Source organism: Ambystoma mexicanum, chromosome 4q (genome assembly GCF_040938575.1).
Source record: "Ambystoma mexicanum isolate Mex_15411 chromosome 4q, UKY_AmexF1_1, whole genome shotgun sequence".
Lineage (NCBI taxonomy): Eukaryota > Metazoa > Chordata > Amphibia > Caudata > Ambystomatidae > Ambystoma > Ambystoma mexicanum.
The window spans coordinates 300,382,918-300,408,182 of record NC_090928.1 but is presented as its reverse complement, the minus strand read 5'-3'; the positions used below and the strand labels follow the sequence as shown (position 1 = coordinate 300,408,182).

Genomic DNA, 25,265 nt, shown 5'->3' with positions numbered 1-25,265 from the left:
ATTGTTCCAGTGTGGTGTTGTTCAAAGGACTACATTCTCTGTGTGGCCCTGTGATGGCCACTGAAAAAGAGCCACATTTTATTTAGCACACCATTGATTTAACAATCTTTTCCATTGCATGCAATGTCCCTTATAGTTGTTTAGTCTTGCTGACATAAAATAATATTGCTATATTTCTCTGTGCAGCTTAACAGTGTTGCTTCCTGTGGTAGACTATCATATTATTCAGAAAATGTAATTTTTGCAAAACAAATAAGCCTCTAAAATAAAGAGTAGGACTACTGGGAGCATTCAACCCTAGCTATCCATGCTTTGTTTTCATTCTTTCAATTATGCATCATTTCATATTATGCAGCCATAAAGATTTGGCTTTCTGGTTGAGTAACAGCTGGTGGGATCAGGCTAACTAGCATCAATGCATAGTTCCATTCATCGATGCCATCTGGAGGTAGTCTTGGGTAGTGGCTACTACCTCAGTCAACCTCTAGGCTACCCATGAGAGTTCCTCTGCCACACCTGGTTAAAGAGGCACTGCCAGTGGCAGTTAGAGATGTCTGGCTCTTTGAACATCCAGTTTAATGTAGACAGAAAACATCAACACTTAAAATCTGTTTTTGAAAACCACTTTCATTGCATGAAACGCTAAATGCAAAAACGTGGCTTTGTCAAAAATCTGCATTATTTTGAGGGAAACGAATATTCTTACATTTCTTGAATGCAAAGCATACTGAGTCTTTACAAATGTTGATTTTTCCAGAGCTTCGCTTCTGTTGTAACTTGATGGTGAAACAATCTTTATTTTCATAGATTAGGGCAACGTCAATGCTTTTGATGGTATCGACAAAGGAATCTCCCTTTGTCCCTGATCTATGTTATACTTTGCATTGTAGGACATATAGTTGTTCATTTATAATATACCAGAATCCAATTGGAGGGGGCAGGGGCTGGAAAAAGAGTTATGACATTGTGGCCAATACCACATCTTAATGGCACAAGAAAAACTCAAGTGATCCATAGCTTCCAAGATTCAATGGTTCAGTATTTGACAGCTATATGGTTCAAACAGAAACTTACATTGTGTGGCATTGTTGGATTCTTGGTGGTCAGGTCAGAGTGGAATCTGTGAGACGAGAATACTTGTAAAAGTGAGACCCAAACCCATGATTCAGGGAAACAAAGGAAGACACTTGGAGAGTAAGAAAGGGGTTGAATCTGAAGAAGCTTTTTCTACTCTAAGTCTACAGGACAGAGAGGGGAATGAAGAGCAAAACGGAGAAGTAGATGGCCTTGAACATCCAGACAGGCTCAGTCCTTGGGATTGCATGGTTACCGTTTTCAAACACGATGGAAAGCTTCAATCTATTGGACATCAGACACCATCAACATTGGTCTGAATGTGGAGGTTGTGCCTGTGAGACTCACAACTAGATATAGCAGAAACAAAGGACTAAAAGCTGACTTAAAGTGTGCAACATGATGATGAAATTCCACAAATTACGTTCATTACATAACAACTCATTCCAAGAGGTTTGCTATATAAATTATCCATAAATTGTCCTCAGACTAGTGGGGTCCAGTGGATCAAGGGTGGGCTCGCTTAAATTACCAGAAACTACAGTGTACACTAAAGTGAAGGTCAGGGGCACTTAATGTCTGCAGTGAGAAGATCTCTAAAAGAGCATGGGATGCTGCCTTTGAACTGGATGGAGGTCTTCTGAGAGCCAATATAGCGGCTAATATTGCTTGCATCTTAAAAGTATGAGAACGACAAAGGACCTAAGTAGTCCAAAAAGGACTTTCTTGATATTGAGCATAGCTCGACAATTCCGCCATATTAGATGACTAACAACACCAGGCCCTGCGGGATAGAGTGTGATGTATAAGTGTAACTAAGCAACCAATCAATGATGTTCTTACTAATAATCATTCATAGAAAAGGGAACTGGAGGGTACATTTTCACAAATAGTGAATAAGCAGGTGACAGGGATCACATGTGAGAAATAAACAATGTGTGTTATGCAAAGGGTTTTCTTGTCCCCGGTGTCTAGTCTAGGAAGAGAGGGCGAAAAGAAAAAAGGGGTGTGCTTTAATTTATTTTTTTAGAAAGGTAGGTCTGTTTGTGTGTAAGCTAGTGTTTTTGCCTGAAAACATTTCATAGGCTAAAATAACTGTAAACTTTTGATATACAGACTTCTATTGATATAGTAACGTATCTGCCCAACAGTATGGTTTTCAAAATTGTATTCTATTTTATTTTATTTTGTTGTTCGAAGAACAAAAAGCTAGCTCGAGCGCTGTACAGGCTGTGGGTTGCCAGTGTTTGGGAAGACATATTTGAACACTAGCGTAGCACCTGGTGTTGCAGTCTGTGTGTCAGTCTGTGCATTCAGCAATATAACTCCTCGGACAGGTATTGTTAAAAAAGCCACATTTTGAGATCTTTGCAGAATTTGAGAATTGTGAGAGATCCTGACCCAATAAGGGGATCAAAGGATTGATTGTGGCTCTTCTCTTTGTGGGTGAGCTGTGATTCAAGCTGGTTGGTCGATTTGCTGCGTGAGGAGCAGGTGCCACCAGATATTTAGAGCTTGGCCCCCGGTTCACTGGTGTGCAAAATGCGAGTGCTTTGCAGATGATACATACAATCTTGAACAGTATCCTGTCCTGGAGAGGAAACCAGTGTAGTTTGTGCAGTGCAGGGTTGTTTGGTGAAATGTTCATGCACCCATAGTGAGGAGTTTGGTGAACAGCTTTTAGGGAAGACGGGTGAGTAACTGGGAGCCTTATCAGGAGTACATTTCCCCCGTCGATGTGCAAGACCACAAGGGCTCTGTGTCCCCATTCACTCCTATAACTAATTGTTCTTCGATATTGCCCACTTCCATGGTGGTCAATTGTCCGTCCCAATCCTTCACACTCCCATGTCCACCCCCATGTCCAACTTCCAATGCCACTCCCTTTCCCCCTTGCCATGCCTAACTGCATTTTCAAGTTTTCTCTCTGGCTTCATACTCCACTACATATCTGATATGTTTCTTCCCATATCCACAACTTTGTGCCATGTTTTTGGCCTCTCTGCTTGGCAGCTAATCGCCTTGTGCTCCCAGACTCTTCTTCCACTCCTTTGCACATGTGGGTTTCCTATCCCGGCATTTATTCACTGAAGATCCAATATGTTTCTTGCACTCACATTGCTCCCTCACAGGTGCCATTCATCCTACACTCATTCTCCCCCCTGCATATCTATTTTCTCAGGGCACTCCAATGAATACAGACCAGACTAGGTGGCTGCCTTTTGAGCCACCATTGTAAATGGTGGCTCCAAATGGCACTTTGCTTAGTCCAGAATACACCCTTCCACTGGCCCTGCTTTCCCTCTCCAGACTCCGTCACCCAGCGAAATATCCAGTAGAGTCCTGCGAAGCATATATGTGTTCAAGTTACACCTCTTTTACCACATGCAATTAACTGCTCTAAATGTACAGCTGTTGAAACAAGGTAACAATTTGGAAGCTTAAGTCCAAATAAAGAAATTCCTTCTTAAACAAACAATGCCTCTCTTTGTCCACAGGGGCTACAACATTGGAATCCGGCTGGTGGAAGACTTCCTAGCGCACAGCGGCATCAAGAAGTGCCGCAGTTACAACGAGACAGCCGATATCATTGCAAAGGTAAAGGAAAGGACCTGTCTTAATCCTTCTCTCTACTACTTGACCGCCATGGATCCCGAACATCTAGAGATGCTGTAGGTTTAGAGCATCGGTTGCTTCCTACACGAGCTGTGCAGCAAAATGTGTCATTGACTCAAGGAGACAAGAGATCAGACACAAAGCTGTTGAGTGTGTCCCTGGGGGGCAATGATGCTTCAGCAGGTTTTTCTAAGCCACTGTCAGCTTTTGGCAGAGAATGATTAGTCTGTCGAATGAAATGGCACTGTCCTTGCAGAGGAGGAGACAGCAAACCCAAGGTTAAGCATTGTCTCTTCAGACCACTGTGGTTGTTAACATGAACCGCATGGTGTTTTTATAGTGCCTTTAAAAGCTAAGCTGTATTGCCACTCTCAGTATCTGCTGAAGTCAGAGAAGTTGGCACAGCCTGTATTTATATTTAAACGTGCATAGATCACAATGGTTAATGATGAAAGGGGAAATCCAAGACAATCATTTACAGGCACTGTAGAACACACACTGCTGACTCAAGTTTCAAATATATAATGTTTAAAAACAAACATACAGTGTTAAAATGCCACAGCTGACTCTGTTGGCAAATACAGAGCAGAGGAGGTCTGGGGAACATGGGAACCCAGTGGGGTATAAAGACGAATGCTTTCCTCCGTGGGCCACCAGAGGCCCCAAAAGACACAACTGTGTTCTCTGCATGGACAAAGTTATGTATCCACCCTACAGGGGATAGGATCCAGCCTAGACCCGTCCCCTTGTGGCTCTGGATTTGGTCAAACTCAAGCTACCTTGTATAGGGATTCTATAAAGAATTCCAAAAACTTGGAGAAGGGTAGCACCACAAATTGGTTGGCATATAGATACCGGTAGAGTAGGTTTGGAGGGGCGGTGAAGGAATCCTTCCTGAGTCTATTATAAAGAGGTGCACTTACATTTGAAAGGAGAGCTATTGAGACAACAGACAGGAGACCTGCCTCTTCAAGGTGGGAAAAGTTGTAAGCTTTGTGATTTGTCTTCGCCATAGCATATCAGAAGGGTTGGACCCCTGTATTTTCTGGATTTAGGCAACTGTTTACCAGGGCCTGCATAAGGTAACTTGGCTCAAACCTAAGTTAGGCGTATGTGGGGATGAGTTGGAAGAGCCATATTGCCTTTATCAGTGCAGTTCTAACGAAACAGAGACTCATGCTCATTTTATGCTTTTTTTTGTCCCAGCATCTGGCAGAGGATCCTGGTTAGTCTCGGTCCTGTGAGAGGCCGGGGTGAGGTGGGTCTCAGAGGCACATCTCTCTTTTGTTTTATGGCTCCTGAAAGGTTCTGGTGCACACCACCTTGCAATATTTAAATGGAGCCTGGCAGTGGAGGTAGCATAGGAAGCTGAAGGCAGGAAGGGAATGATTGTAAATTCTTTTATGATGTAAGGCTATGTTAAGGTTTTTAATGTTTTGTTTTTGCAATGTCTTTCATTTGTGTGTATTAATCTGTTCAAAGTTTCTAGAAAATTATTGATTGATTGATTGATTGAAATATATCATAGCCCATTGCCAAAGGTGAAAGGTTATGTGATGTCACTACTCTTGATGTCATTGAGGGTCAAAGGTTGTGCAAAATTCCTTACCCCTGTGATTTTGGTGAAAATACGGTATAAGAGGTCTTCATGCATAATTTGTGCTTGTTAGAAAACAGATTCTCTAATTGGATTAGAGGTTTTCTCTTGAAACACATGTGGTCTGTGAACGGATAACCAAATCTGATGTTGGATATAACAATGCTGCCTAAATCTAGCAAGGGGCGGACCACATGACACAAGGTGGTGGCATTCAGACTGACTTGTCACTCTCTATCTGTAGGTCAGGGTTTGGCTGTTTTGTACGTGGGAACTTTTCCAAGGATATAGGCCAGAAGAGGACAGACAATCTCATTCCCTGGTGTTTGAAGGGGTTTATAGTAATAAAACCGAAAACAAAAATCCCGAATACAATAATCTCGAATCCAAAATCTCGAAAAAAAAAAAGTCGAATTTTTTTTTAATGACGTTTTTTGTTCGAAATGGGGGGGTTCCCCCCCAACCCCCCTTTTTTCTATTTTTTTTTTATTTTAACCCATTTTTTTTACTTACCTGACCCCAAAAAAGCATATAATTAAATAAATAAAAAATTCGACTTTTTTTTTTCGGATTTTGGATTCGAGATTATTGTATTTCGAGATTTTTTTTTCGGTCTTTTGACCGACCACCGTTTGAAGGACACTTGTCTTTCTGAGCAAGTACTGCAATGAAAGATGGCATGCACCATGCACTGCAGGGGCAGGGACCTGGTACTTAGTTCTCCCATTGCAGCTTACCTCTTCCATATGCCACTGGATATTCTGCTGCCAGTGGAAAGTGGTCTGCCCTACATTATTTCTCCATATTGATTGATGCCTGCTCGTTATGAAGCGAAAATTACCAACTGTTTGAGAATGTCTGTGTGATCTAGGACCATTCATACGTCCTTAATAATAATTTATTTATTGTTCATACCCCAGTACTTTTTGGGATTTTCTTTTTGTCCAAAAACTGGTCGTTAGTTCTTTAGGTTATTTTGTTCAAATTGATCTTAATTAACTGTAACTGAATAATGGTCTGCTAACAATCAATGTTCCTTATCAATTTGTGCTACTTTGGGCCCTTTCTTTAAAGAATGCTAATTGTTCATTTGAGAAAGCATAGACTCATTAGACTTTACCACCCTTGTTGGGAGGATTCACTCCTATGTTCTTATTGGTCTCTGTGTAAGGAAAAATGTCACGCTACAAAACTGCGAAACTGTGACTATTATAGATACGATCAGGAAATTGACAAAAAAGACAACCGCAAAGATTTGGAGAGCTATCACTAATGAAAGATTAAGCAAAGCAAACGGATTATTCAAACTACAAGGTTAAAATCATAGGCTTATCTACTAACTCAAATGTTATAGAACATTCAAAATGCCCTGATGAAGAGTTTGTTATTCAAAAATACTTGTACGTGGAAAGATGTAATGCAGCAAACAATAACATTTGATATTTTCTGAAACGAAGGAACACAAACGTTGTGTTTTAAAGAAATAGTAAACAAAATGACATTGAGTGTAGCTTCCGGAATCAGGATTTTTGAATAAGGTGAAGATGTGCACAATAGGTTTCTGGATGCAGCACGACCTATCATTCAAAAATCATGCTATAAGCGTGTTTCACCCTAGCGAGTAAGGCACTGATTTCTGACCTTATCTTGATTCAATGGTTTTCATTGGACATTCACATAATTACTCTGTGGCACAGGTATTTAACTGTACATTGATAGCTTAGGAACGTATGATGTTGTAACTGTGTTTGCTTCTGTGTGTGGCTATGGGGTACTCTTCAGATGTAGCCCCTACACACCCCCTTTGCAACCCTACACATTTATATTATTTGAGTGACCAATATGATAGTTAACTGAGGCACAAGAACTAACCTGTTGTTTTGAAGGGAGAGCCAAGTGAGGGATGCAGGTGTGTGCCGCTGGAGTTTTGAGTACAGTACGTACATAAATAGAGAGGGTTGCATTCTGAGTATGGGGGTGCAGTAAAAAGAACTGGTTACGCAATTGCCACCCCTTTCCTGCACCACATTACGAGGGTGAAGGGGACACAAACCTTCCAGCAGTTGGCGGGAGGATTTCCCTCATCATTATTAAAATGTTAGGGAGGATTCATGAGTGAAATTAGTACCCACAGTAATCGCTCCAAATCCCAATGGTGCCCTATGGCACTCCGGCATGGAAACGGACACAGCCAACCTGCCGCTCGTTATTTAGATAATTTATTGCCAAAATGATTGGCCATAATGGTGAATGAATATGGCGGCCTTTCTATTAGAAATAACGCCATACTCATTATGAAGTCATAATGAAGTTGAAAGCATCTTCACCCACAAAGGGAAAATCTTTTGTCCACAAAATGCCCGGTCTTTTCACAAATAAGTAGGCTTTATCTTCTATACATTTCTTTCATGTGCGTTACCATTCCCAGAATCATGGTCTGTAGAGTTATACAGAAAAACTGTTCTGTTCATCTGTAAACGTTGCTTGTGGGTACTGCATGAGGTGAGCAGACGGGTATGATGCTACTGAAGCAGAGCAGACACCTATGGAGCTGTGAGGGGACACTCATTCATCATCCTGTATTTCCCTGTTAAGGCTTCATTCCTAGCCCAGCCTGTAGGTCAAGGTAGATGTTCATCAACTTTCTGAAGGATAGTGTAGACACAAGTGTGTCCAGGTGCCACAAGACAAGGTGGGGGGGGGGGAGACAAAGGAATAAGAACTGAACAATAGACAATTATATTGGCCTTGTGACAATCTTACCGTGCAAATGTTTGAGAAGGTGGTAAGTCCGGGGGTCAAGGGGTAGAGGGAGAAGTGCAGGCGTGGGGCGCCCCAGGGAAGGGGGCAGGGAAGTGCTATAGGAGCCAAGAAGGCAAGTGGCAGGGGAAAAAATGGGAGAGGGAGGATGAGTGCGGTGGGCAGGGTGGACCAAGTTGGCGTAGTCCCGGTAAGGGAGCCCAAGGGCAAGTGCTGGCAAAGGATGCAGGGGGTCTGGTGGGGGATGGTCTGGTCTCTGTATTACTCTGAAGAGACCAGTCCCCAGGCGTAGCAGCAGATGGAGAGTTAGCACAGGTGGGGCAGAGGGAAGGAAGAGGAGAAAATGAAAGTCTTGAGAAGTTTCTGGAACTTTAGAAGATTCTGCTGAATTCGAAGTGAAAAAGGAAGGCCATTCCAGAGGGAGGAGCCAGCCACAGAAAGGGATCTACTTCCCATTCTCTGCTTGGAGAAATGTTTCACCTGCAGAGAAGCTTAAAAGTTTGTAAGCGTAAAGGACTGACTGGGGAATCAGAAACAGGTATTAGCTGAAGGCAGCAGTAAATCATGTATAAGAAATCAGATTAGTGGACATCCAGTTGAGATGAGCCCTTTTAGAGAAGTTGGTCTTGTGAAAAATGTATTTGGTTTGACTGCACCCTATCGAAGAAATTGACACAGATTTAGCAGACGTCTTTAAGTGCCACTGATTTGGTGGCAATGCTGTTTCTTGCACAACTTTGGCTATATCATAGGCTGAGTAAGACGTGTACATTTGCCCAGGTAAAGACTAGTCAGTGTTTATGCATTCAGAGGTGGGTAATTAAACCATGTTATCAATGACTGTGAGATGTTGAATTAAATTTGGTGGTAAATGTGTACAATTAGCGATATTGCCAAAGGGGCTAAAATAATCCCACTGCAATACAAATTATTCAGCAAATAATAATAAGAATGGCATTTATTTATTTATTTATTTAAAGATAGGCTCTAGGCTATTACCTCTAAGATTTAAGGATTGGTAAGAAGAGCTAAAATAGTGGCCATAATGGAATGGAATATTTTGACAAGGGTAGGCCAATTGGAGACATGCATTGCTACATGGCAGGGGTCAGCAGCTCTCCAGATGTTTTGGACTGCAACCCCTACAGCAACTCTCCATTTACTATGCTGAGAAGGGCTAATGGGGGTTGCAGTCCAAAACATCTGGAATGCCAAATGCTGCAGACCCCTGCTGTATGGGCACAGCGTGATATGTTGCCTGAGAAAGTGCAATATAGCCGATAGAATAGAAGTGGGAGAGTTTGTTTTGTTTATTTGGATGACTTCGACATGTGTTGTGCTATGAGAGATTTATGTTGTGAGATGGGTTAAGGCTTTCTTATTTTAGATTTGGAAATCTTATACAGATGTCAAAAATGATAACTACCTTTGAGCGCAGAAAAGAGCAGAATTCTGATCGCCTAGAACTAGCTCCAGTTTTCAGTTTATTTATTATGCAGTTTTGGCCCAAGTATTGCGTGTCAGCTGTATGCAGTTTAAAATAGCATACCAGTAAAAATAAACTTTGAAATTATTAGAATATTAAAATTTAAAATACCATGTAACATATTTGTGAAAGAAGACAAGTCAAAAGAGACAAATATACGTGTGTGGGATGCATTGTTACTTATGCTCGTTTTGATCATGTTGGCGGCATTCTCTTTCTATGCGGTATATGTTTGAGCAATTGCTTTTCAGTGTATTTTTGCTTTGCATATGTGTTTCTCGGTCTTGTTCTTCAGCTGCCAAACTTCCCAGAAACATTATGCAGCCTTAAAATGGATGTAGTAGCGAATGTCACTAAATATCTAAATCATTATTTCTCTTGGTGAGTATATTCTAGTTTACTGTTCAATATGGCCTTTAACTTCCTTTTCCATATCCCATGGTATGGAGGACAGATCACTGTTGCGTATATGCATGTTTCCTAGTGCGCCAGGCTGTCACTGTTGTTATTTTGTTTGCTTCAATGCTCTAGTCCTGTCTCCAAAGGTGCTGGTTTTGCTATAGCTTTGAAAAAAAGGTTCCCTTCCATCTGAGGGCTCCAGATTTACCATGCATGGCTGGGGATACCTTCCTGCCACCATTTCTTGTATAGGCGCCTGACAAATATTGAATAAATAAAATAAATAAAGAAGAATATCTCTTTCTTTCGTGACACCCTCGCCCTTTCTTCTCTTCTCAGCATGTTGTTCTCCCTAACTTTCTTCAGGAAAGCTGATTGGGAAGTTTTCCCAGTGTGGTCAAATTCAGCAACATTTCTTATGTCCAGAGATCAATTTGGTCATCTCTTTCTTTAGCCGTGAGTGTCTGTTACTGTTGACCATGTCCTTCAGTCTGAAGGATGGTTTGTCTCTTGTCAATGTAGAATCATATAAAGTTCATTGCAGTCATTTATTGAAGTGTCTGCAATGCCAGCCTGCACGATGGCAACTGCAATGCTGGCCTGCATGATGGCAATTGGCATCCATGTTGAGGCTTGCATAAGATCTCAATTCCATGTCTGAGTAGCATGGAACAGTGCCACATGTGATTACAACTCCTATCTATACATTGACAGCTCTGATTAGATATATGAGCGACTGTTATAGCAAATGTTATGAATCTGTTTCCTGCTGTGACTACCCAGGTGAGCATTTGGTTTAAGTGGGTCCACCAGCATCCTCTGTCACTTACATGCACTGCTAGGTATGGAAATGTTTTCACAATTTCCTTTTTATTGTCATTTCTATCAAAAATGTTCTTTCTTTTGCTTTCCGAGATCCTGGGGAAATGATCATGTTATTTGAAATGAAGTCCATGGCTAAGCTTGTTTGCTCCTTAGTATTCTCTATGTGTGTGCTATCAATTCTTCAGACTGTCCTGGGTCCTTGCTAAGGCTGAATCATCTTCATGATGTATGATCGGGATCTTTGTTTCTTTAATGATGGGGTTGGCCGCAAAGATTGAGGCGCATGGGGGGCTATAAGACTTCTTGTCCAGAGTCACCTGTAGTCTGCCATCTAAGTTGATCCTGACTTGCATTGTGGATTTCAAAAATATATTATAGGGTGGCGGATACCTCCCTATAGTTAAGGTGAGTCAGAGAGACATAGGAATCCCTCAAAATTGTATTGTTAATAACTTTTGATTCAAGTAACGGATTTGACTGAAATTTCAAAAGTTATTAAATGCCCGTCCCCCACCCCCTGACTGCAAAGTTTCATAAAGATTCATTAAAAAATAAGAAAGTTATTAAGTGTCCCAAACTTTTTTTTTTCAAAAGTGCGGCCGACTTCCCTTTAATTTTCCCATAGATAAAAAAGAAATGGTACATTTTTGCCAAAGCGCACAGCACAAACCGCTGGACAGATTTGGACCAGGTCTGAAACAACTTGGGCACAAAGCGTTCAAAAGACAGCTTAGATTGGTTTGGGGTAGTTCTGTCTGTGAAGTCATTATTTTAATATTCCCCTTTGCCCCCATAAAATAGAGATATCTCCCATGGTGCATTGCGGGATCATGGTTTTCAGAAATGAAACGACCGCCATCTTGTTTTCCTCTCAATGCAAGAGATATTCGTGGCTATCGCTGAGGTTATGGGAAAATGAAACGCAGTGAAAAGCTATTTGCAGGACAGAAAACATACCAATGACATCAGGGTGGAGGTTGGGGGATGACTAGAGGGCACTGAGTGAAATTTGGGAGCTGGAGTGGGCCTAGGGACTGAGTTTGTAGCCCGAAGCTTTCTGTAGCCTCGGCTATAGCCAACATCTGAAAGCAAACTGCATCACAGAAGCAGTGTGTGTTGTGAGGAGAAAGGGGGAGAGCAGGGGAGGTGAGGAGGCCATCGGGAAGTGGGAGAGCTGGCACAGATGAGGGGGACACTTGGTGAGGTGCTGGGGGACAGGAAAGCATTTTCTTTTCCGGACATTTTGCAGATATTCACAGCTGAATTTAAGGCTACAAAAGTCTACGGATAACCGTGGGTATGTGTAGTTCAGTACCTGCGGTTACATTTTTCCCAAAAATATTTTGAAAAATATTGTTACAGGTTTAGTGATGTCAGGGGTGAAAAATCACTATCAATGCCAGTGACTCGATGGCCTTCCAGATTTCCCATCCATGCAGTAATCAGGATAAACTCTGCTTAGTTTCATAGTGAGGAAGGGGTCATCCTCCTCAGGTCGTGTTGCCAGTTAAAAGAACCAAACTTACAAGACCACTTAGAGGAATGGGCCAGCCTTTTTTCGTGCTTTGAAGCTAAGCAGAGTCAGCCCCGCTTTGAAGCCAAGCAGGGTCAGTCCTGGTTACTGCATGGATGGTCGACCGAATGGGCATATGAATTATTTTTTTTTAAAACCATGCTACTGTCAGTCCTTGAAAGTTTTTCACTCAGCCACCATTTTTTGCCTTTTACTGAATTGTATTCTGATATTTGTAGTCTCCCAGTCAATAATTTAAAAAAAATAGATATTCTTACAGCAACAGTGGGTTTCCCATCGCTGCAGTAACTGGGACAAACCCTGCTTAGCTTCAAAGTGAGGAAGAGGTCATCCCCCTAAAGCCACATTTCCTAATATATGAGCCTACCTTAGAAGACCACTTAGAGAAACAAGGCCTGAGGGGGCTGGATCCTTCCTCGCTTTGAAACTAAGCAGCGTCGGTCCCGGTTACTGCATGGATGGCAGACAGTCCATAATCCTGAATGCTGTGTGTTTTCTTAGTTTTAAATAGCTCATAACACATGGCATCCTCATTGTTCTTTTTTAAAACTGTGCTGCTGTCAGTCCTTCAATGTTTTGCCCTCAGAGACATTTTTTTTGCCTTTTGCTGAATTGCATTCTGGTATGTGTAGTCTCACAGTGAAGATGGGGGGAATAATGCCACAATTGCATACTTTTGCCTAACATAGTTCTATAAGGATTTTTATATTTTTGTGACACTATGCTATGTGTACTTTTCAAGTTAGCTTTATAAAGCAGAGTATTGTTGAAAGCCAGACATGGAGGTGAGGAGGGGAAATGATGAGAGGGCAAGTAAGTCATGAGTATTTTCCCACTGTGTGGCAAGAGAGTTTGCAATCCTGGGCACTGGTGCAGTTATGTTCCCCTTATTGTGACGCCTTTCAGGGCACCATTAAAGGTCACATGTGGGTGGACAGCGTAACATTTTTTTAGTGGGCGGATGCAACCCCTTGGGGTTTTTTGAGGTTGGTAAACTTGCTCAAGTATTTGGATACCAGGAATTTACTCAGGTTATCATGTTCCCACCGCAGACCACAAGCACTTACTTCATATTGGGAGTTTGTTTTCCTTGGAATATTTCACTATAGATTGCTGAGTTTAAAAGGTGAGCACCTTTTATACTTTGAAAGCATATTTATTGGAAGATTTCTTCTCTCAGGTTATTTTTCTGGTGTTCATACCTTTTTTTTAAAGTCCAGTGCAATTTTGTCTTGCACACTTTCTTCTAAGGAGAAGGTCAATTGAACTACATTTGTATATTTCACTTTAAAAGATATGCTCACTTACTGTGCGTATATTCATGGGTGCCAGCTTTTGATTTTTGCTATGGGGCCAAAAGTGCCTGGGCATAGGTTTTTCTTGCAGCTGATAATTTTGTACCCTTTTCCATGCTGCTTAAATGCGGTAAATTGGGGTTGTGCGATGTATCACAACAGTAACCAAGAGACCAGCCATAAAACAAGTGGCATGTAGCATGCTTCTAAACCAAAGTGTGTGTTCCTCTGCAAATAATTTGATCACACATGCAGATCAACTAAAAACATTTGGAGTTCTCAAAGAATGCAATCTTTTATACATAATAATAAAATAGATATTTTTGCAGCTACATTGACATTGAGGGTAAAAAATCACTGGTGACCCGTGTCTCCCATCAGTGCAGTAAAAAGGAGCGACCCTGCTTAGCATCAAAGGAGGGAAAAGGCCAGTCCCCCAAGGCCATGGTGCCTTATTAGTGAAGCAGAAGCAAAGTTACAAGACCACTTAGAGCAACATGGCCTGGATGGGCATCTTCCGAATTACATGGAGACATGCACACACACACACACTCACCCACACTGACACTGAAAACTCACACTCGATGTGTCACAATGCCCACATACATACACGGGTGCACACGGGTGTGCACACACTAACACTCGCCTTCATTGAGCAAATGCACACTGCATGCACAATCCCTCACAGACAATTTCACACCATGTACACCCACACACTCACATCAAACACACACAAATTGCATGCACACCCTCTCAGATGACATGCACACCCTCACACCACACATTCCCCTTACACTGCACATATATTCAAAAAGAGGACCACACTGTCTCTGGGCAACATTATAAAATAGAAAAAATCACATTTATGCTGAAATCGGAGCACTCTGGACTGAAGAAGTTTGAGGCACAGCACTTGACCATAATGCTACACTGATGTTATTGTTTGGGTTCTCACAAGTTTCATACCTAGCCTTTTATCATTGAACATATTCAATTATAGGTAAAGTAGGAAACGTATGCTCAATGAGCCACCAAGCCATTGTGGCTGAGTGGTTAAATGCTAGGCCTAAGACTCTGGCAGACCAGTGTTCAAGCCTGTATGTTTTTTTTATTTTTCATTTAACTCATTTAATTAAAAGAAAAGCAATGCAACTGGGAGGTGGCGAGGTTTTTTTGCAGTGCAGTCCAGTGATCTTATTTGGCATAAGGGTGTTTAGACGTGGCTACAATCTCAACCACATCCAAACATCCCTTGCTCTGAAATAACAGCACCGGAATGACTTTTGTGCCGAAAAGGGAAAGCCGAAATGGGCGCGGCAGCAGAATGGCCAAGCCAGATCGGCCCGCATCAAAATGATGGTGCCGAATATGGACACCATTGGCATGCTGGATACGGTGCTCTTTACACAGTTTGAGACCCGGTCAGATAAACTCAGACACCGCCGAACTTTAATTCAGTATCCCTGAGACATAGCAGGACTTCCCTCCCAGCGAACTGCCAATACATCATTGGGTGGCGATTTTAGACCCTATCAGCAGCCGAAAGATCCACATAGGTTCGACATAAGAGTCTCCAAAACAGAGGAGTTCCAATGAGTCCTCATTTGCACATGCCAATTGTACCGGAAAACGTTGTGTTGGAGCCGACACCTGTCCCTGCCATCCTTTTCCTCAATCACGTCGTCCTGATGAAGCTGGTCCAGACAATTACATCTAAGACCCTCTTTTTGTAGCCGAAACTTGAGTCGACGATGATGAGGACACATGATCACAGCAATTGAATATATTGATTATCAAGGATTGAGCCCTTACTCAAATATTGTTCGAAACCAATTAGAAAATTGAAGACACATTTTGTTTTCCCTTTCTTGTGTTCTTCCTTTTTTTTCAAATGTTCATTTTATTGAGTTTTCCTTAATATGTTTGAAAGTATGGTATGTTTGTGGTATACATGAGATCAGGTTTGCTCAGGAGAGAGATGAGGGTGTGCGAGCAACAATTTGCTCCAGGATATGAATAGATTGGTTGTTTTGCATAATAGTTTGGTGAACATAGGTTTGTTTAGGATGTTTTGTATTAAATTTGCACTTTAGAATAACATTTGAATCTATCATAAGATCACATGGTATATTCTTGGTCTGAATTCAATCTATTATAATTGCAACAGGGCACACTGTTCTTGTGTGTATGATTCCTTTTAGGTTTTCATTGTGCCCTAGCTAGATAGAAGCTTTAGCTCTACCTCTTTTTTGTTCTTCACTGAAAACGGGTGTAGCGTGGGGAGCACGCTGCTTAACCAAAGTGTGTGCTCCATGGCAAATAACTTAATCTCACTGCGCATTGCCTAAAAACATTGTGAGTTCTCAAAGCCTGCAATAGGAATGCCATGGCTAATGATCTGGTAGCGTTTTAAAATGGACAGTGGGCATGACAAAAGGCCATGCCCACTGACCATTGCCGAAGACCATGCTAGTGGTCTGGAAGTGTTCTAGAAATCTATGGAATAACAAAACCCTTGACATTCAAGGAAAAAACCTTTAGTTACAGGGACGTTAAGGTGAGAACTTAACGCAACAAAAGCCCTGAAATTCAGCTAAGGCCACCTTAGCTGCGCGCCCCCTGTTGCACAGCCTATGGCCACAATGATGACATCATAGATCACATCACTGATGACATCACTAATTACATTACAACGGTAACTGGCATTAAGCATGGCCTTCATATATATTTAAACACATGAATGGGTACTAGTCATGTTCTTCAGCTATGGACAGTGGTCACAACCTTCAACCATGTGCACTTAATATTTTAAGGCCTGCCTGGCCTTGTCCTACTTCCTGCCTGTCCCCCACATGCCGGGCGCATCGTGGCGCCACAACGAGGCTAAGCCTCGCATATCCAGCATCTTACATCCGCCGGTATGCGGATGTGCCGGCGGCTCCTACGAAGGCCATACAAAGGCCTGTTGAGCGCCTGTTTGGCCCCCACTTCGTCGTCCCATCCAAGGGAAGAGGGCAGGAGCCCTTCCCCATCGCTGGAACCCTGAAACAGCTGGTAAGCTGCAACGAAGGCCTGCCTGGCCTTGTCCTACTTCCTGCCTGTCCCCCGCATGCCGGGCGCATCGCGGCGCCACAACGAGGGTAAGCCTCGCATATCCAGCATCTTACATCCGCCGGCAGGCGGATGTGCCGGCGGCTCCTACGAAGGCCATACAAAGGCCTGTTGAGCGCCTGTTTGGCGCACGTGAGGCGCTATATAGCCCTTTCAATTATCCATCTGCTTCAAGGTGGCAGTATCGCTAGCACGGCACCATTGACCTCCTATTAACACGGTAAGACCGGGGCTTCTGCGTGCACACTTATCTGGCCATCTAGTTGGCTGCACTGCCGAGACTTATCAACTAAATCTGTATCATCGTGCGACACTGCTAATGCTATCCTCTGCACCTACGCTTCCTAAACCATTGTCAGGGCTGCACACTCTGCCTCTTTGAACATTGCCCGTGGTACTAGGGCATAACTTATTCTCTGTAGCTTTCGTGCCATTGCAAACTTTGCACGTTGTGCCTTTGTACTTCAACTTTTGCATGGTCTCTTTATGTAGAGGCACACTAATGATTATACTGTGCCTTATGGTCGCCTACCAACCACACAGACTATTGTGTTGTGCCTTATGGTCGCCTACCAACCACACTGACTATTGTGTTGTGCCTTACGGTCGCCTATTGACCACACTGACTATTGTGTTGTGCCTTATGGTGGCCTACCGACCACATTGACTATTGTGTTGTGCCTTACGGTCGCCTATTGACCACACTGACTATTGTGTTGTGTCTTATGGTCGCCTATTGACCACATTGACTATTGTGTTGTGCCTTATGGTCGCCTACCAACCACACTGACTACTGTGTTGTGCCTTATGGTGGCCTACCGACCACATTGACTATTGTGTTGTGCCTTATGGTCGCCTATTGACCACATTGACTACTGTGTTGTGCCTTATGGTGGCCACCAACCACAGTATGTGGACAGTAGGCAAAGTGTACGAAACATGTGAACTAATAATGTATGCATCTGATAGATAATGTTGTTTATGACCTTGTTAAACGTAACGTATATGAACACTCAGTCACCAGTCTCTATAGCTCAGCAATCAACTCTATCTAATTACTGTGTCCTACTAGCCTGAAGCTATTACGTATGTGCTCTACAGCTTGTTGCCTCTGATTACTGCCCTTATCACCTCTGCCTTGTAATCGCCTAGCTTCCAGCCCTACTGCACCTCACTAAGCCACCCGATAGACTGAAGCTTTGCTCCTCTCACCTAGCTTACTTTGTGCTCGCCACCCAGTCCTGAATACTGAAACTGTGCTTCCAGGTCCATTGCACATACTCGTAATCGTACAACATGTACCTACCACCACTCTACACAACACTCCTAAGAGCCCTCCTTTACATAATCACGCTACAAGACCTCACCATGCCTCAACATACCCTACCATTGGCTCCTGTACATTACTCGGCCAAGCAGCTCACCAGACCATGCACTCTAATACAAAGGAATCTTAAACTACGTGCAAGACTCCCAAGATTGCATGACTACTTACCTAAAACAGTATCTAACACCACTACTGGCCCTAGTAAATCCAATCGACATCACCTGCAACTCAACAGCAGACTCTTCAGAGAGACTGTTACACCCCCCCAAGGCCATTCCCAAGGCACTGACCCCACCAGCTCAACCAACGATAAAAGGGGCGTACATAAATGCACGCTCTATGGTCGCCCACGCAACGGAGATTGCAGACATACTACATAATGGAAACTTGGATTTTCTAGCCATCACAGAATCCTGGCTCCACCCCGCAGCCGGCCCAGCAATTATGTTAGCCATCCCAGATGACTACACCCTCCTCAGACTAGACCGTACCACATCGCGACGTGGAGGTCTTGCCATCATACATAAAACGAATCTCACACTGAAACTCGATCCACCTCTTAGTACAAACTCTTGTGAAGTCCTCACAGCCAAGCTATCCATAACTAACTCACATTTTGTAACTATCCACCTTATCTACCGCCCACCAGGCCCTATAGGACTCTTCAAAGAAGATCTCAATAATATCCTATCTAATAATCTGAAAAGTACCTCCCAGAAACTCGTACTAGGAGAATTCAACCTAGGACTCTATGACCCCCGAGACTCTAATGCCACACTAATCAATAACTCCCTAGAGGAACTAGGTTTCACCCAAAAGATTACATGCCCTACTCATACTAAAGGCAGAACCCTTGATTGGATTGCTCTGCACAATTGCCCCATCTCGGTACTATCCACACTACCTCAGCTTTGGTCAGACCACTATCTGATCACATTCGCCTTAGAGGCCCCACCTGCGCTACTCATTGATAATGTAGCCCCAGCAGTCCCCACTAGAAATAAAAGAAACATCACGCCAGAAAACCTCATCCCGCTGATCATACCCACCCTTAATTCTATACCAGACAACACTGACCCATTTACCATGGTAGACGTGTACAATAAAGTGATTCTATCATCCGTTGATGCCATAGCTCCCTTAAAGATTAGAAAAAGCAAACAACGTAAACATGTGAACTCCTGGTTCTCCCCACAACTAAAAAAACTCAGACGTGAGAAACGTTGTTGTGAGAAAATATGGAGACTTGATCCTTCAGAGACCAATAAGCGCAACCTAAGTAGGCAATCAGCCCTCTACAAAAAAGAAATAATTTCCGCCAAACAAACTTCCTACAACCTCCGAATCATCCAAGCTAAGTCCAATACTAAAGAGCTCTTTACAATTCTGAAGGAGTTAGAATCTCCTATCCAAACCCCAGACTCCTGCACTAAGGATAAAAACTGGTGTACAAACATTCAAAATGCCCTGTCTAATAAAATCACCACCTTGCAAACGAAGATCCACCATAAAAAGGCTACCCTTCTCGCCATTACGAAATCCAATATTAACGATGTGACAGTGACACCTTCCATCCTGACCCCCTCACTTGATACCACCCCCCACTTCAACTTCCGCAAAGTATCCATCAAAGAGGTTGAGAATGTCATCCTCACTCTTAAACCATCGAACTGCCACGGGGACTTATGCCCTGCACAACTTATAAAAGATGCAGCTCGTGAATTATCACCTTTCATCACTAAACTAATAAATGCATCCTTCAACTCAGGCATAATACCCAATAACTTTAAACAATCATGGGTCCTCCCACTCCTCAAAAAACAAAACTTAGACCCCGCCATACCCACAAACTATCGTCCTATCACCACAGTACCATTCTTGCTTAAAATCATCGACAAATTGGCATATTTACAAATCCAACAATACCTAGAATATAACCACCTTCTAGGAATCCGACAATCTGGTTTCAGACCCCAACACGGAACCGAAACCGCTTTGGTTGACCTTAAGATACAAATTGACGAGCTGAGAGACCAGGGCAAAACCGCACTGTTGCTGCTCCTTGACCTCTCAGCAGCTTTCGATTTAGTCGACCACGAGATTCTGTGCAAACCTCTCGAGTCGGCCGCACACTTCTCCCATGAGGCTATAGGCTGGATTCAGTCCTTCCTCAGTGATAGAACAATGCGCGTCTTCTCACCATTAGCGGCTGCTGACCCCACGCCCATCGCCTGTGGCGTGCCTCAGGGCTCCTGCGTCTCACCTACATTGTACAACATCTTTACAAAGCCCCTTTTCGATGATCTAGACGGTCTGGGTATCACCTACACAAACTATGCAGATGATACTCAGATCCTCATCCCGTTGTCGGGGGATTATGACAAGGATTTGGCCTTTGTAAACAGAGTGTACCTCATCATTCAGGCATGGATGGCCTCACACGGACTATGCCTGAATGATGACAAAACAGAACTCCTCATTCTTGGTACCTCAGCCAATATCAACAAACTCTGCCAAATTTACTCATCATTCGTAATTGATAACAACACCATCACTGTGGCCAAGGAGGTAAAAACTTTGGGTTTTTACCTAGACTCCTCACTATCATTTAACAAACAGGTAAACGCAATGGCCTCCGCCACTGCTTATACTTGTAAACTCATCCGAGCTGCCAAACCACTCCTAACACCTAATAACTGCACTACCTTGGCCAGAGCATTGATCCTATCTAAGCTGGATTACTGTAATGCCCTTTACGTAGGCAGTAACAAACATATCATAAACAAGATCCAAATCCTTCAAAATAATGCTCTAAGAGCAGCTCTAAGTATCCCCAAGAAAGCCCACATCTCAGATACCAGAAGATCTGTTAACTGGCTTTCCACGAAAGACAACATTTTCCTTAAGTCTGTCTCACTGACACACAAATGCCTTCATGACATGGCCCCGAAATATCTGATAACAAGATTCTCTAGACAGGTTTCATACCGCCCCTCCAGAAGTGCCAACGCCAATCTACTACTAGTCCCAAGATTCAAACGGTCCCTGACTGGAGGGAACAGCTTCCCTGTTAAAGCAGCTACTCACTGGAACTCACTACCGCCACCTCTAAGGAAAGACATCCCTTACTTTCAGTTCAGGACATACATTATACAATGGATGAAGGACCATGACAAATAATACTCCCTGGTGGCTCCTCATGCCATTATCAGTGCCATTACCAATTGTATTATTGTTCAGTGTACCCCCGCCACCTCCTGCTACTATATAAATTGCACTAGATAAAATGTCTTTGATACCTGTTTACCCATGTTACCATTGTATCCCTATTGTAACTCCACGGGACGTTATTTAATTTGCTGTATGTAACTAAGCTATACAACCCTCTTACTATGTTCGCGCCTTGTTATCCTTGTGGTTATGTGCGCATTATATAAAAATAATAAATAATAATAATAATAATAAATAATAATAATAAAACACTAACAGGCTACCATCCATTGATTTTGACCCTTACCAAGGATACAGCTTTCCACAGTGTCCGCTGTATGTTATATACACTGATGAGGCACTAGTTATGGACTTTAGCACAATACTGGCCACTGGCCACAATCTTTGTCTGTGCCCACTATATATTCTAACATATAAACCGGCCACTAGCCATGGCCTTTGACCATGAGGAGTTTGTACATCTTTTGGACATGTCCACTCTATATTTTAAAATAAATAAAATGCAATAAGTGATGGCCCTCGGCTGTGCCACTGTGTATTATACAGCACTAACCAGCCACTAGCTATGGCCTTTGGCCGTGCCCACTGTATATTATATACACTAACCAGTCACTAGCCATGGTCTTCAACACAATACTAGCCAGTGGCCATGGCCTTTGGCTGTGCCAGCTGTATATTTTAACATATTAATGGGCACTAGCTATGGCCTTTAGCCATGGCCACTGAATACAGCTTTGAATGTTGCCCACTGTATATTTTAAAACAGTGATGGGCTATGAGGCATTGCTTTTAACCATGCACATTGGTATTTTTGAACTCTAACCAACCACTAGCTATGGCCTTTACTACTGGCCAGTGACCCCAGCCTTGTCATGGCCAAGTCCACAGCCTAGATTCTATCAAACATTTCATGAGCTAACTTATAAATTATGTTATGTCTAATTCCATTATCGATGTAATCAGTTACATTCAATGTAATTAGTGTTGCCACCAGTGATGTGATTTGTAATGTCATTAATGTTCTCACACAAGATGTAATTGGTGATGTCATCATTGTGGTCATAGTCTGTGCAACAGGGGGTGCGAAATTAAGGTGGCCTTAGTTGCATTTCAGGGGTTTTGTTGTGTTAAGATCTAACCTTAACGTCCCTGCAACTAAAGTTGTTTCCTTGTATATATATATATATATATATATATATATATATATATACATATAGTAGGAAAATCCATTTGAGTCAATTCACACACTCCACAGCACCGCTAAAAGCCATCACTGGAAGTTCACCTCCAGTTCTGAGCCACAGCAGCAAGGCATTATAGGTATGCAAATTAGCCAAAATGCAAACCTTTTCTCCAGGAAATTGTCTTTGTCCAAGAGGGCAGTGCTATTTTATACATAGCTTAATCAACCCAAGACAGACATTTTGGCTAAAATCAAGCTAGTATCCGTTCTTATCTTTTGGTTTGGATTGGTATAATAGCTACTGGTGTTCATTTCTGGAACTAAGGTGGATTTATGTATATTTTTCTAACATTTTACCCAGAATACACTCTGGTACTCAGCTCTTTAAGGCAGGGATCCATGCTTGGTTGCTTGCAGCCACAACCCACTTTCTAGAGCCTGGAAGGAAAGAGTGTGACTGACACCCAGCTGCAGTCAGAGAGGTTACTTGGAGAGGAGGCCACGGCAGAGATGGCAGCAAGCAGCGGCAGCAGTGATGGCAGAGCGCTGGCCCAGGTGGAACAGATGGAGGAGGGACTGGCATCGGATGGCCGAGCACCCTGAGGGGGAGGTCCAGAGCACAGGGCTGGGGAAGCTAGGAAGGAAGGCCCGGGAACCCAGGAGGGGGCAGACCCACCAGGGGGAAAAGGCAACAGTGCTGCACAGCCCGGCTGTCCCATTACTGCTGGAGGAAGGGAAGCACCTCACTGGGCACCAGTGGAACCCAACTAGGTGGCAGCAACACCAGGCCAGATGCCAAACCAGGCAGGAGCACCCCCTGGGCGTACAAGCCCTACCCTCTGAACCACCGAAAGATGCATTATGTCTGCATGCAGGTGAAGGAGGTGGATGGCAAGCGGGCTATGGTGGACAGGCATATGTGTTGGAACAAGGTGGTCTTGGCAGCGGTGGTAAAACCCAGCAGGATCCTCAGCCTTCAGGACTACCTGTCCTGCAGAGTTTTCCTTCTGACATTCTTCACGCACGCCCTCTGCAAGGAGTACTGGAACGTCTTCCAGGACAGGAAGGAGGAGGCACCGCTCAGCACGTTCGAGATGGAGAACCAGACGGAGATGAGGGAAAAGAGGATCACAGTGGAGATGACCAACCACCATGTTTCAGATGCAGACATCAATACCATGCTGAAAAGGTACAGTGCCATCAAGAATGAGTCAAGGAAGAACAGGGACAGCAACAGGGTGTGGAACACCTCATGGAGAGCAATCCTGAAGCTGCAACCCAGTGCCAATGGCCAGGATCGCCTGCTACACCTGCCGTCCGTCTTCTACCTGGGAGATGAAGGGAGCACTTAGTACAGGCAGTGGCCCAAGGGGTCAACCCCCTACAAAATAGATTTGACTCGCTGGAGTCCCTTTTTGGGAGCAGCAGACAGCAGAAAGCTGGAGTGGAGCACAAGGGCATGCCCAAGATGCACTCTCTTGTAGAAGTGCAAGAACAGGGGTGTACACAGGCTTGGAAAAGGAAGCTCTCTTGTACCCCCACACAACAGGACAAATGGTAGAATGCAAGTATCCCTTAGGTGACCAATGCATTTGAGAAGCTATGCGAAGCTTTTATGCAAAAAGTCTAAAGTGCCAACCCTACGACCCCCTTCCCAAGGGAAAGAGAATATGGGAGACCCAGACACTGTGTCAGAGAGCGATAAGTCTCCCGCGGCCACACCGCCAGATGACAGTTCGGCCCAACCTCAAGAAGGGAGGAAGAGGTAGGGAAAGGAGAAATACATAAAGGATACTGAGGTTGAGTTGTCAGATATGTTCAACCCTGGCGCAACCATGCACCCGAGGTCCACAGAGTGGCAACCTTGCACTAGGGTAGCCAAGTACATGGTGCAGAGACCATGCAAGCCTTTGGAAAAAGAGACCAAGCTAAGATTGAGGTCTGAATGCCCATGCCCAGAGCTCACAGGGAAGGTGGCAGAGACCCCAGAGCTTGACCCAAGGATGCTTACATTTGTGACTAAATCATCAAAGGATATGCTCAAAGGCATGAATCGAAATTGGCAGAACTGTCAGGAGAAGGTTGTGGATCCGGCAGGTCCAATTGTAAAGATCATGGCCCTAGCAGAGAGGTCCATGGACACTGGGGAACTGGTAGATGCAGTGACACTGGGCGCAAAGGGCGGTATGTCTACTAGGCAGTGCGAACTGTGCCCTATCCAAGCAACGGCAGAGAAGCCTCCTACTGAAAATTGATAGTAAACGAGAAGACCTCACTACTTACAAAGTGGAGGAAGGCGTGCAGTGCCTCCTGTTGGGGGAGGCTTTTGAGAAAGAAATGAGCACATTTGTAGGGACATACACAGCTCTGGAAAAGGCTCAAATGTCAGTAAGGAAAATCTTCTCCGGCAGAGTTTTTGTCTGGACCGGTCATTGTAGGAGTTGTTCGGCCGGTCGGCATGTCTCACAGCGCAGACTGCAAGGGCACAGAGCCCAGTATTGGGAGTGCAGACAGCATGACACCTTCTTCCCGGCATGAGGGAGATCTACCAGGAGCTGCAAGGGATGCAGATATACCAGATACCTGTCTTCCCAAACAGGTGAGGAGAAGGGGGGCAGAGTACCCGCCAGTGGGAGGAATGACAGGATTATGCTTAAGCAAATGGCGCAAGCTATCCAACGATGCCTGGGTTTTACAGACAGCAGCAGGCTTCAAACTAGAATGTATGCGCCATTACAAGCAAAGCAGGGTTCTATCCAGGATGGTATTCTCCAAGGCAGAGAAGAGCATCCTTCAGAAGGAGCTCACGCAGCTCGCGCACAATGGG

The 25,265-nt window shown here is 43.7% G+C and overlaps 1 protein-coding gene across 1 annotated transcript in view; it reads left to right on the top strand.

Annotated features, from left to right (window-relative positions):
• The window catches only part of TRAPPC3L (trafficking protein particle complex subunit 3L), a 392,150-nt gene that overhangs the window by 140,579 nt on the left and 226,306 nt on the right, over nt 1-25,265 (top strand). Inside the window, exon 4 of the mRNA XM_069607870.1 lies at nt 3,573-3,672. Within this exon, the coding sequence (XP_069463971.1) occupies nt 3,573-3,672 (100 nt within the window). The remainder of the gene's footprint in view (nt 1-3,572; nt 3,673-25,265) is intronic.